The sequence below is a fragment of the Piliocolobus tephrosceles genome, chromosome 1 (assembly GCF_002776525.5).
Source record: "Piliocolobus tephrosceles isolate RC106 chromosome 1, ASM277652v3, whole genome shotgun sequence".
Classification (NCBI taxonomy): Eukaryota; Metazoa; Chordata; class Mammalia; order Primates; family Cercopithecidae; genus Piliocolobus; species Piliocolobus tephrosceles.
The window spans coordinates 6,992,235-7,006,321 of record NC_045434.1 but is presented as its reverse complement, the minus strand read 5'-3'; the positions used below and the strand labels follow the sequence as shown (position 1 = coordinate 7,006,321).

The window sequence follows — 14,087 nt, the reverse complement described above, 5'->3', positions numbered from 1 at the left end:
CAGTACTACATGATTTCTGAAACAACAGAGGCCAGATGAAGATGGAGAGTTTATGAAAGGAGACTCATCATTCTGCTGTGTGCTTTCCTTATCTTTCACACAGTAACACACAGAAGAGGGAGAAATATGTATTTCATCTAATTAGACCTTCTGATTCTGTTCTTGAGAGATAATGAATACACCAAACATCCATCGACAAGAGAAAAACTCCAACTTGCTTTATTTTTATCCAGCTATGCCTCCTTTTATGAAGTGCAGGGTCTGAGTGAGATTCATATGCTTCGAAGTCTCTGACCCTCAGCAGAGCTCTCATTGAAAGTAGACCCGTGCTTCTCAAACTCACCCAGGATCCTGTTAAAATGCAGAGTCCGACTCATTAGGACTGGGGTGGAGGCGGAGGTTCTACAATTCTAACCAGCTTCCGGGTGTTTATTTGTTTCACTGAGTTGAGAGTGAAATCAACGTAATCGTCTCACTGTTCACTTGTATTAACAAGGAATGTCCGGAGGAAGGCCAAGTCACCATAGCAGTTCCCGCTTAAAAGACTGAACCAGTGATGTATCCATAGATAAGATACGGTTCAAGTATCAGAAAAGCTAAATGAGGAGAGGGACTTGGACCTGACACCATCACCCCCACCACCGTGTGTGTGTGTGTGTGTCTGTGTGAGAGTGTGTGTGTGTGAGCCAGAGAGACTGCGTGCATACATTCCCCCAGAGAGTGAACGTGTTCGTGTGAGTTCCCACTTTGCGACCTTCAATGCATTACAAGGAGGAAACGGCTCCTCCCGCATCATTCCTGCTACTTCTCAATTCTTAAGAACTGAGTTTATGCAGAATTTACAGGGACCCCACATACTTCAGTTTTTCTTTACCGTTACTTTTATATCTCAGTCAAATATGGCGGCCTCCTTGCCCTTTAAGAACTGCATAAAATTGCTTTACCTGGTCAGTTCCACAGCCTGTGGGAGCACAAAGCCATTCCCATGACTCTGGGATTTCTTCACATCCCCGGGGAGCCCACCTTCTCTTGGCCTCGCAAAGTGTTAAGATTATAGGCGGGGGCGGAGCAAGATGGCCGAATAAGAACAGCTTCAGTCTCCATCTCCCAGCGCGAGCGACACAGAAGACCGGCGATTTCTGCATTTTCAACTGAGGTACTGGGGTCATCTCACTCGGGAGTGCCAGACAATCGGTGCTGGTCAGCTCCTGCAGCCCGACCAGCGAGAGCTGAAGCAGGGCGAGGCATCGCCTCACCTGGGAAGCGCGAGGGGGAAGGGAGTCCCTTTTCCTAGCCAGGGGAACTGAGACACACAACACCTGGAAAATCGGGTAACTCCCACCCCAATACTGCGCTGTAACACCGGCACACCGGAGATTGTATCCCACACCTGGCCGGGAGGGTCCCACGCCCACGGAGCCTCCCTCCTTGCTAACACAGCAGTCTGCGGCAATCTAACCGCAAGGCAGCAGCGAGGCTGGGGGAGGGGCGCCCGCCATCGCTGAGGCTTAAGTAGGTAACTAAAGCCGCTGGGAAGCTGGAACTGGGTGGAGCTCACAGCAGCTCAAGGAAACCTGCCTGTCTCTGTAGACTGCGCCTCTGGGGACAGGGCTCAGCTAAAGGAGTAGAAGCCTGTGAAACGCGAACGACTCTGTCTGACAGCTTTGAAGAGAGCAGGGGATCTCCCAACACAGAGGTTGAGATCTGAGAAGGGGCAGTCTGCCTGCTCAAGTGGGTCACTGACCCCTGAGTAGCCTAACTGGGAGACATCCCCCACTAGGGGCAGTCTGACACCCCACACCTCACAGGGTGGAGTACACCCCTGAGAGGAAGCTTCCAAAGCAAGAATCAGACAGGTGCACTCGCTGTTCAGCAATATTCTATCTTCTGCAACCTCTGCTGCTGATACCCAGGCAAACAGGGTCTGGAGTGGACCTCAAGCAATCTCCAACAGACCTATAGCTGAGGGTCCTGACAGTCAGAAGGAAACCTATCAAACAGGAAGGACACCTAAATCAAAACCCCATCAGTACGTCACCATCATCAAAGACCAGTGACAGATAAAACCACAAAGATGGGGAAAAAGCAGGGCAGAAAAGCTGGAAATTCAAAAAATAAGAGCGCATCTCCTCCTGCAAAGGAGCACAGCCCATCGCCAGCAACGGATCAAAGCTGGTCAGAGAATGATTTTGATGAGATGAGAGAAGAAGGCTTCAGTCCATCAAACCTCTCAGAGCTAAAGGAGGAATTACGTACCCAGCACAAAGAAACTAAAAATCTTGAAAAAAAAGTGGAAGAATTGACAGCTAGACTAATTAATGCAGAGAAGGTCATAAACGAAATGACAGAGATGAAAACCATGACACGAGAAATACGTGACAAATGCACAAGCTTCAGTAACCGACTCGATCAACTGGAAGAAAGAGTATCAGCGATTGAGGATCAAATGAATGAAATGAAGCGAGAAGAGAAACCAAAAGAAAAAAGAAGGAAAAGAAATGAACAAAGCCTGCAAGAAGTATGGGATTATGTCAAAAGACCAAATCTACGTCTGATTGGGGTGCCTGAAAGTGAGGGGGAAAATGGAACCAAATTGGAAAACACTCTACAGGATATCATCCAGGAGAACTTCCCCAACCTAGAAGGCCAGGCCAACATTCAAATTCAGGAAATACAGAGAACGCCACAAAGATACTCCTCCAGAAGAGCAACTCCAAGACACATAATTGCCAGATTCACCAAAGTTGAAATGAAGGAAAAAATCTTAAGGGCAGCCAGAGAGAAAGGTCGGGTTACCCACAAAGGGAAGCCCATCAGACTGACAGCAGATCTCTCGGCAGAAACTCTACAAGCCAGAAGAGAGTGGGGGCCAATGTTCAACGTTCTTAAAGAAAAGAATTTTAAACCCAGAATTTCATATCCAGCCAAACTAAGTTTCATAAGTGAAGGAGAAATAAAATTCTTTACAGATAAGCAAATGCTTAGAGATTTTGTCACCACCAGGCCTGCCTTACAAGAGACCCTGAAGGAAGCCCTAAACATGGAAAGGAACAACCGGTACCAGCCACTGCAAAAACATGCCAAAATGTAAAGACCATCGAGCCTAGGAAGAAACTGCATCAACTAATGAGCAAAATAACCAGTTAATATCATAATGGCAGGATCAAGCTCACACATAACAATATTAACCTTAAATGTAAATGGACTAAATGCTCCAATTAAAAGACACAGACTGGCAAACTGGATAAAGAGTCAAGACCCATCAGTCTGCTGTCTTCAGGAGACCCATCTCACATGCAGAGACATACATAGGCTCAAAATAAAGGGATGGAGGAAGATCTACCAAGCAAATGGAGAACAAAAAAAAGCAGGGGTTGCAATCCTAGTCTCTGATAAAACAGACTTTAAACCATCAAAGATCAAAAGAGACAAAGAAGGCCATTACATAATGGTAAAGGGATCAATCCAACAGGAAGAGCTAACTATCCTAAATATATATGCACCTAATACAGGAGCACCCAGATTCATAAAGCAAGTCCTTAGAGACTTACAAAGAGACTTAGACTCCCATACAATAATACTGGGAGACTTCAACACTCCACTGTCAACATTAGACAGATCAACGAGACAGAAAGTTAACAAGGATATCCAGGAATTGAACTCATCTCTGCACCAAGCGGACCTAATAGACATCTATAGAACTCTCCACCCCAAGTCAACAGAATATACATTCTTCTCAGCACCACATCACACTTATTCCAAAATTGACCACATAATTGGAAGTAAAGCACTCCTCAGCAAATGTAAAAGAACAGAAATTATAACAAACTGTCTCTCTGACCACAGTGCAATCAAACTAGAACTCAGGACTAAGAAACTCAATCAAAACCGCTCAACTACATGGAAACTGAACAACCTGCTCCTGAATGACTACTGGGTACATAACGAAATGAAAGCAGAAATAAAGATGTTCTTTGAATCCAATGAGAACAAAGATACAACATACCAGAATCTCTGGGACACATTTAAAGCAGTATGTAGAGGGAAATTTATAGCACTAAGTGCCCACAAGAGAAAGCAGGAAAGATCTAAAATTGACACTCTAACATCACAATTAAAAGAACTAGAGAGGCAAGAGCAAACACATTCAAAAGCTAGCAGAAGGCAAGAAATAACTAAGATCAGAGCAGAACTGAAGGAGATAGAGACACAAAAAACCCTCCAAAAAATCAATGAATCCAGGAGTTGGTTTTTTGAAAAGATCAACAAAATTGACAGACCGCTAGCAAGATTAATAAAGAAGAAAAGAGAGAGGAATCAAATAGACGCAATAAAAAATGATAAAGGGGATATCACCACCGACCCCACAGAAATACAAACTACCATCAGAGAATACTATAAACACCTCTACGCAAATCAACTAGAAAATCTAGAAGAAATGGATAATTTCCTGGACGCGTACACTCTTCCAAGACTAAACCAGGAAGAAGTTGAATCCCTGAATAGACCAATAGCAGCCTCTGAAATTGAGGCAACAATTAATAGCCTGCCCACCAAAAAAAGCCCAGGACCAGATGGATTCACAGCTGAATTCTACCAGAGGTACAAGGAGGAGCTGGTACCATTCCTTCTGAAACTATTCCAATCAATAGAAAAAGAGGGAATCCTCCCTAACTCATTTTATGAGGCCAGCATCATCCTGATACCAAAGCCTGGCAGAGACACAACAAAAAAAGAGAATTTTAGACCAATCTCCCTGATGAACATCGATGCAAAAATCCTCAATAAAATCCTGGCAAACCGGATTCAGCAGCACATCAAAAAGCTTATCCACCATGATCAAGTGGGCTTCATCCCTGGGATGCAAGGCTGGTTCAACATTCGCAAATCAATCAACGTAATCCAGCATATCAACAGAACCAAAGACAAGAACCACATGATTATCTCAATAGATGCAGAAAAGGCTTTTGACAAAATTCAACAGCCCTTCATGCTAAAAACGCTCAACAAATTCGGTATTGATGGAACGTACCTCAAAATAATAAGAGCTATTTATGACAAACCCACAGCTAATATCATACTGAATGGGCAAAAACTGGAGAAGTTCCCTTTGAAAACTGGCACAAGACAGGGATGCCCTCTCTCACCACTCCTATTCAACATAGTGTTGGAAGTTCTGGCTAGGGCAATCAGGCAAGAGAAAGAAATCAAGGGTATTCAGTTAGGAAAAGAGGAAGTCAAATTGTCCCTGTTTGCAGATGACATGATTGTGTATTTAGAAAACCCCATCGTCTCAGCCCAAAATCTTCTTAAGCTGATAAGCAACTTCAGCAAAGTCTCAGGATACAAAATTAATGTGCAAAAATCACAAGCATTCTTATACACGAGTAACAGACAAGCAGAGAGCCAAATCAGGAATGAACTTCCATTCACAATTGCTTCAAAGAGAATAAAATACCTAGGAATCCAACTTACAAGGGATGTAAAGGACCTCTTCAAGGAGAACTACAAACCACTGCTCAGTGAAATCAAAGAGGACACAAACAAATGGAAGAACATACCATGCTCATGGATAGGCAGAATCAATATTGTGAAAATGGCCATACTGCCCAAGGTAATTTATAGATTCAATGCCATCCCCATCAAGCTACCAATGAGTTTCTTCACCGAATTGGAAAAAACTGCTTTAAAGTTCATATGGAACCAAAAAAGAGCCCGTATTGCCAAGACAATCCTAAGTCAAAAGGACAAAGCCGGAGGCGTCACGCTACCTGACTTCAAACTATACTACAAGGCTACAGTAACCAAAACAGCATGGTACTGGTACCAAAACAGAGATATAGACCAATGGAACAGGACGGAGCCTTCAGAAATAATGCCACACATCTACAACCATCTGATATTTGACAAACCTGAGAAAAACAAGAAATGGGGAAAGGATTCCCTATTTAATAAATGGTGCTGGGAAAATTGGCTAGCCATAAGTAGAAAGCTGAAACTGGATCCTTTCCTTACTCCTTATACGAAGATTAATTCAAGATGGATTAGAGACTTAAATGTTAGACCTAATACCATAAAAACCCTAGAAGAAAATCTAGGTAGTACCATTCAGGACATAGGCATGGGCAAGGACTTCATGTCTAAAACACCAAAAGCAACGGCAGCAAAAGCCAAAATTGACAAATGGGATCTCATTAAACTAAAGAGCTTCTGCACAGCAAAAGAAACTACCATCAGAGTGAACAGGCAACCTACAGAATGGGAGAAAATTTTTGCAATCTACTCATCTGACAAAGGGCTCATTTCCAGAATCTACAAAGAACTCAAGCAAATATACAAGAAAAAAACAAACAACCCCATCCAAAAGTGGGGAAAGGATATGAACAGACATTTCTCAAAAGAAGACATTCATACAGCCAACAGACACATGAAAAAATGCTCATCATCACTGGCCATCAGAGAAATGCAAATCAAAACCACAATGAGATACCATCTCACACCAGTTAGAATGGCAATCATTAAAAAATCAGGAAACAATAGGTGTTGGAGAGGATGTGGAGAAATAGGAACACTTTTACACTGTTGGTGGGATTGTAAACTAGTTCAACCATTATGGAAAACAGTATGGCGATTCCTCAAGGATCTAGAACTAGATGTACCATATGACCCAGCCATCCCACTACTGGGTATATACCCAAAGGATTATAAATTATGCTACTACAAAGACACATGCACACGTATGTTTATTGCGGCACTATTCACAATAGCAAAGACTTGGAATCAACCCAAATGTCCATCAGTGACAGACTGGATTAAGAAAATGTGGCACATATACACCATGGAATACTATGCAGCCATAAAAAAGGATGAGTTTGCGTCCTTTGTAGAGACATGGATGCAGCTGGAAACCATCATTCTTAGCAAATTATCACAAGAAGAGAAAACCAAACACCGCATGTTCTCACTCATAGGTGGGAACTGAACAATGAGTTGAACTGAACAATGGACTCGGGAAGGGGAACATCACACACTGGGGCCTATCATGGGGAGGGGGGAGGGGGGAGGGATTGCATTGGGGAGTTATTCCTGATATAAATGATGAATTGATGGGTGCTGACGAGTTGATGGGTGCAGCACACCAACATGGCACATGTATACATATGTAACCTGCACGTTATGCACATGTACCCTAGAACTTAAAGTATAATAAAAAAAAAAAGAAAGAAAAAAAAAAAAAGATTATAGGCGTGACCGGGCGCGGTGGCTCAAGCCTGTAATCCCGGCACTTTGGGAGGCCGAGGCGGGCGGATCATAAGGTCGGAAGATCAAGACCATCTGGCTAACACGGTGAAACCCCGTCTCTACTAAAAATACAAAAAACTAGTCGGGCGAGGTGGCGGGCGCCTGTAGTCCCAGCTACTCAGGAGGCTGAGGCAGGAGAATGGCGTAAACCCGGGAGGCGGAGCTTGCAGTGAGCTGAGATCCGGCCACTGCACTCCAGCCTGGGCGACAGAGCGAGAGTCTGTCTCAAAAAAAGAAGAAAGAAAAGAAAGAAAAGGAAAGAAAGAAAAGAAAGAAAAGAAAGAAAGAAAGAAAGAAAGAAAGAAAGAAAGAAAGAAAGAAAGAAAGAAAGAAAGAAAGAAAGAAAGAAAGAAAGAAAGAAAGAGACATTCTGGTGTTCCTGCAGGGCTGACAAGTCTATCAGTTCCCAGTTGACTGAGGTGGAAAGAAAATATCTTCTCCATGTAAATTAATCTTCATAATTTGGGCCAAGCACGGTGGCTGACACCTGTAATCCCAGAACTTTGGGAGGCCAAGGTAGATGGATTGTTTGAGCCCAGGAGTTCAAAACCAGCCTGGGCAACATGGTAAGACCCTGTATCTACATAAGAAATTTAAAAATTAGCCGGGCATGGTGGTGGGCGCCTGTAGTCCCAGCTACTTGGCAGACTAAGGTGGGAAGATCGCTTGAGCCCGGGAGGTTAAGGCTGCAGTAAGCCATGATCACGCAACCACACTCCAGCCTGGGCAACAGCAAGACCCTGTCTCAAAAATTTAAAAAAAATTAAAAATTAAAAAACCTTTATAATTTGAATGTTTCCTAACATAATTTAAATGACAAGTTTGATTTCTGTTGAAATACAGTCTATTAATAACCTAGCTTTGAGGAAGAGAATGAAGATGTTTCTGTTCATTTTAAATTATACAAAGACAGGAATTTCCTCTTCAGTCATTGCCACTGACCAAGTTATTTTTATACCAAGTATAGATTTAGCTGTTAATGTATACTTCTATTTTTGGATGAGGTGAAGATTCATAAATTAGTATATATGTGTTAAAAATATTTGGTATGTCCCATAATTTGGGAAATTATATGCTTTAAAATTTTAAAGAATAGATTCACCATGAATTACCAGCTTGCATTATGACTTTAATGGGCCCCAAGTGTTACTTTGGCCTCCATGGGCTCCTTTTCTAGAAAAATAATAAATATTAAAAATTAGATTTTAGGCCAGGCGCGGTGGCTCAAGCCTGTAATCCCAGCACTTTGGGAGGCCGAGACGGGCGGATCACGAGGTCAGAAGATGGAGACCATCCTGGCTAACACGGTGAAACCCCGTCTCTACTAAAAAATACAAAAAACTAGCCAGGCGAGGTGGTGGGCGCCTGTAGTCCCCGCTACTTGGGAGGCTGAGGCAAGAGAATGGTGTAAACCCAGGAGGCGGAGCTTGCAGTGAGCTGAGATCTGGTCACTGCACTCCAGCCTGGGCGACACAGCGAGACTCCATCTCAAAAAAAAAAAAAGATTTTTATGGGTTCATTGGTATAAAGATTAATAAAATCCATGCTGGATTTATTATTACATATTTGTTATTATATAATACTTAACATTTTTCTTTTTTTCCTTTTCTTTCTTTCTTTCATGCTGGATTTATTATTACATATTTGTTATTATATAATACTTAACATTTTTCTTTTTTTCCCTTTCTTTCTTTCTTTCTTTCTTTCTTTCTTTCTTTCTTTCTTTCTTCTTTCTTTCTTTCAGACAGAGTCTCACTCTGTCATCCAGGCTGAAGTGCAGTGGTGCGATCTCGTTTCACTGCAACTTCTGCCTCTCGGGTTCAAGCAGTTCTCCTGCCTCAGCTTCCTGTGACTACAGGCACGTGCCACCACGCCTGGCTAATTTTTGTATTTTTAGTAGAGATGGGGTTTCGCCATGTTGGCCAGGTTGGTCTTAAACTCCTAACCTCAATTGATTGGCTTGCCTCAGCCTCCCAAAGTGCTGGGATTACAGGGATGAGCCACCATGCCCGGCCACTTTTTTCCTACTGATTTAAAAATAAACTAAAATCAAAACATTTAAATGGTTGCAGTGAGCTGAGATCTTGCCATTGCACTCCAACCTGGGCAACAGAGCAAGACTCTGTTTCAAAAAAAAAAAAAGAACAGAAGTGTTGTAGGCCCATAGGCACTGTGCCTACCTTGCCTCAGGAGAGGGTCAGCTTTGCTGAATTGTCCTATAAAGTTAGAAACAACCAACACATGTTCCATGCAAGGACTGGTCCTATTCCTATCAACCTTCATCCCTACCACAGCCAACACACACACACACACACACACACCTTTTACATTGAAATGAAAGCCTTCAAAGTTGTCTCTTCAGGAAATAACACTTTGATTCTAGTGATACTGTCATGACTGAAGTTTTTCTAAGAGCTAAATTTGGAGACCTAAGCTGAAAATATTACATTTATGATTTGTTTTTGATATAGAACTCTCTTGATGAAAATTATATTTTAGCTACAAGAGAAGGATTTGATTTTTTAAAGTATTAAACTTTGAAAATGCCTAAGCATAAACTTGGATATTGTATTATATGTGTTTGGCTAAAGTGTTCTGTTTTAAAACAAAAAAAACAAAGGTCATTTAGCAAAATGGTTACAAAATTAAGCTTGCAACCCTCTGCTAAATAATAAATATGTTTTATTGCTGAGTGAATAACTTGGAATTATATTTGTCTATTCACCAGAAACAAACAGTATCTACTCTACTTTTCTTGCAGTATATCCTTTCTGTAAGCAGAGAAAATCTAAACAAGGATCTATTGACTGGTAAGTCTAATGCTTTGATTCACCAGTTGTCATTTTGAGTAAAGCACATGACACTAATCTTGTCATATGATTTACTGGGTTTGTTTGCTGCTCCTTTTCATGGGTTATGAAGAGCAAGACTACGTACATTACAAAGTCCTTCTTAAAGTTAGGTATGATAGCTCATGCCTGTAATCCCAGCACTCTGAGAGGGTGAGGCCAGATCGCTTGAGCCCAGGAATTTCAGACCAGCCTGGGCAACATGGAGAGACCCTATCTCTACAAAGAATGAAAAATTAGCTGGGTGTGGAAGCGTGTACCTATAGTCCCAGCTACTCAAGAGCCTGAGGTGGAAGGATCACTTGAGTCAGGGAGGTCGAGGCTACAGTGAGATGTGAGCGATGTGATTGCACCACTGCACTCCACCCCGGGCAACAGAGGGAGACCCTGTCTCAAAAAAAGAAAGAAATAAACGAAATCCTTCTTGAAAATATCAATTGCCTAAAGCTTTTAGAGATGAGGTCTTGCTGTCACCCAGAGTGGTGTGCAGTGGTTCAATCATGGCTCACTGTAACTTTGAACTCCTGTGCTCAAGCTATCTTCCCACCTTGGCCACTCGAGAAGCTGGGACTACAGGCAAATGCTACCACATACGACTAATTTTTTAATTGTTTTTTAAAGGCAGAGTCTTTCTATGTTGTCCAGGTTGGTCTTGAACTCCTGACTCAAGTGATTCTCCCACCTCAGACTCCAGAGTAGCTGGGATTACAGGTGCTAGCACCCACTTCACTGACTGTTCTCTGAACTGAAATCATTTGTTTAACACGTACTGAATCCCCATGATCTCCTAGGCACTGAGCGAATGAGTGTTCACGCTGATGAAGAACTCACACTCTAATGGAATGATAGATAAATTCAAACAATTCGCAAAGTGACACAATTATATTTGCCTTTTGGGCCAGACGCAGTGGCTCACGCCTGTAATCCCAGCACTTTGGGAGGCTGAGGCAGGTGGATCACAAGGTCAGGAGTTCAAGACCAGTCTGGCCAATATGGTGAAACCCTGTCTCTATTAAAAATACAAAAATTAAAAAAAAAATTAGCTGAATGTTGTGGCACATGCTTGTAATCCCAGCTACATGGGAGGCTGAGGCAGGAGAATTGCTTGAACCCAGGAGGCAGAGGTTGCAGCAAGCTGAGATCATGCCACTGCACTCCAGCCTGGGTGATAGAGGGAGACTCAGTCCCAATAATAAAATAATAATAATAATAATAATAATAAAGATTTATTATATATATTATTATTATACTATGCAGCCATAAAAAAGGATGAGTTTGCGTCCTTTGTAGGGACATGGATGCAGCTGGAAACCATCATTCTTAGCAAACTATCACAAGAAGAGAAAACCAAACACCGCATGTTCTCACTCATAGGTGGGAACTGAACAATGAGCTCACTTGGACTCGGGAAGGGGAACATCACACACTGGGGCCTATCATGGGGAGGGGGGAGGGGGGAGGGATTGCATTGGGGAGTTATACCTGATATAAATGATGAATTGATGGGTGCTGACGAGTTGATGGGTGCAGCACACCAACATGGCACATGTATACATATGTAACAAACCTGCACGTTATGCACATGTACCCTAGAACTTAAAGTATAATAAAAAAAAAGAAAAAAAAAAAAAGATTTGCCTGTTAGAGAGATGAAAAGCCGTAGTGTGAAGACCGAGAAGGTGTTGCAATCTTCAAGGCGTTTCCATAATCTCTGGGCACAAAAGGGCCCAAGAATAAAGCTATAGTAATGTGGTTAGAAAGTAAGGTGTAGATTCATGGTATTTGTAACAGAACAAATCGATAGATAGGGGATATAGAAAGTTGAGAAAGAGAAAGGTGTAAAATATAGCCCCGAAGTTTTAAATTTGTGTAACTAAAAAAGGCCTACCTATTCACGGAAATGCCACTGGATTAAAAATTAAATTTGTAGCTTGCATAGTCAATCCAATCACACTCCATGTATCCCTTACTAAGTTTAAGCCTACATTGTAGTTGCTTTTCCTCCCTTCAGCATTTGTATTAAACAGATTTATTCCCAGCAAAGCATGCCGCTTAATATTTCTACTGTCTTTTAAACTAGTCCCTCGTGATGGAGCCCAGTAGACTCTGATTTTTAAATAGAGGCTATACATGATTTATCTTTGTTTCTCCACAATCCCCTCAATATATCTATTGAATGTAACTGAATCTAATGGGATTAAACTGGGAGGGGAGGGCTATGAGAAATTTCACTTTAGCTGATTCACCAGATATAAGAAAGAGGGTTTAGTATTATTATTCATTGTATTTCTTTAGTTATATTTGTCAGACTGCCTTTTGGATGGGTAGATGGGTGGAGTGGAGGCAGTTTGCTAGGTATATTCAGGTTGATCTCAAGAAAGCAAATGAACCAGCCAGGTGCAGTGGCTCACATCTGTAATTCCAGCACCTTGGTAGGCTGAGGAGGCAGGATGGCTTGAGCCCAGGAGTATAATTGCACCACTGCATTCCAGCCCTGGGCCACAGAGAGTCGTCAACTCGAAAAAATCAAAACAAAACAGCAACAAGAAAAACCCACAAAACAGCTGTTACAAAAAGCAGTATAGCAGATCTATGGCACCGTCTTTCTAAAATCCTCTCACTTTATCAAGATAAAACTAACAGCAAACATTCATTGAAGCACCAAACTCTATGTTAAATGTTTTACATGCATAGATTTGCATAACCCTTCCAACAACCCTATGAGGGGGGAATTACTTTTATTTCAGTTTCACAGATGGTGAAATGGAGGCTTAAAGAGCTTGGATCACACCGTTAATAAGTGGTAGAATGTGGATTTAAATTTGAGTCTGTTTATCCCAAAGTCCATGCTTTTAACTATTACGACTTCTGCCTCCGATATTATATATAAAACATCTGTTGGCCAGGCGTGGTGGCTCAAGCCTGTAATCCCAGCACTTTGGGAGGCCAAGACGGGCGGATCACGAGGTCAGGAGATCGAGACCATCCTGGCTAACACGGTGAAACCCTGTCTCTACTAAAAAAAATACAAAAAACTAGCCGGGCGAGGTGGCAGGCACCTATAGTCCCAGCTACTCGGGAGGCTGAGGCAGGAGAATGGCGTGAACCCAGGAGGCGGAGCTTGCAGTGAGCTGAGATCCGGCCACTGCACTCCAGCCTGGGCGACAGAGCGAGACTCCGTCTCAAAAAAAAAAAAAAAAAAAAAAAATCTGTTAATACTAAGGAACTTAAAACATGGGAAAGGTACAATCTTAGTGTACACATCAGAAGTTCCCCAAATTGTTTTTCATTAGGAATGTGCTGCATGGCACACAATTTCATAAATGCCATAAATACATCAGTAAAATGAATGCAGAATCTCTTCACTCTTCAACTTTGTTGGGCATATAAAGTTCGTTCTTTGTTTACGGGGCATCAAATGTGGGAGGTTTTCATTCCACATATTTAATCAATTATACATGCTCACTTCTCCCTAACTGCACACCCTCCCCTCTGAAAACACTGTCTTGTCATGATTTCCTTACCTCGGCATTTCATGCGGGATTGTTTCCCGGTTCATCGGCTGTTCTGTGAGGTGTTAATAATTGTTCAGCCAAAGCAAACAGACAAAGGACGTGTGGCCAAATAAGTTTGACAAATCCTGCATCAAACAAGTTTTCAGCCTTTTTTCTTATAGTACTTCTCAGGGCTTTTATTCTATTCTTGGTCTGCATTGCGGATCTTCCAGAGCAGCACAGTCCAACATGTGGCCACAAATACCAGGCATTTGTGTGTACTTTTCAAATTTATACTAACCATGTTAAAAAAAAAAAAAAAGAAGAAGAAGGTGGTGTTATTTTTAATAAGACACTTTAACCTAGGCCAGGCACAGTGGCTCACACCTGTAATCCCAGCACTTTGGAAGGCTGAGGTGGATGGACCACCTGAGGCCAGGAG

General features: G+C 42.1%; 1 protein-coding gene across 1 annotated transcript in view; it reads left to right on the top strand.

Annotated features, from left to right (window-relative positions):
* The window catches only part of KMO (kynurenine 3-monooxygenase), a 54,278-nt gene that overhangs the window by 19,607 nt on the left and 20,584 nt on the right, over window positions 1-14,087 (top strand). Inside the window, 1 exon segment of the mRNA XM_023216185.1 lies at window positions 10,064-10,112. Coding sequence (XP_023071953.1) covers window positions 10,064-10,112 — 49 coding nt within the window.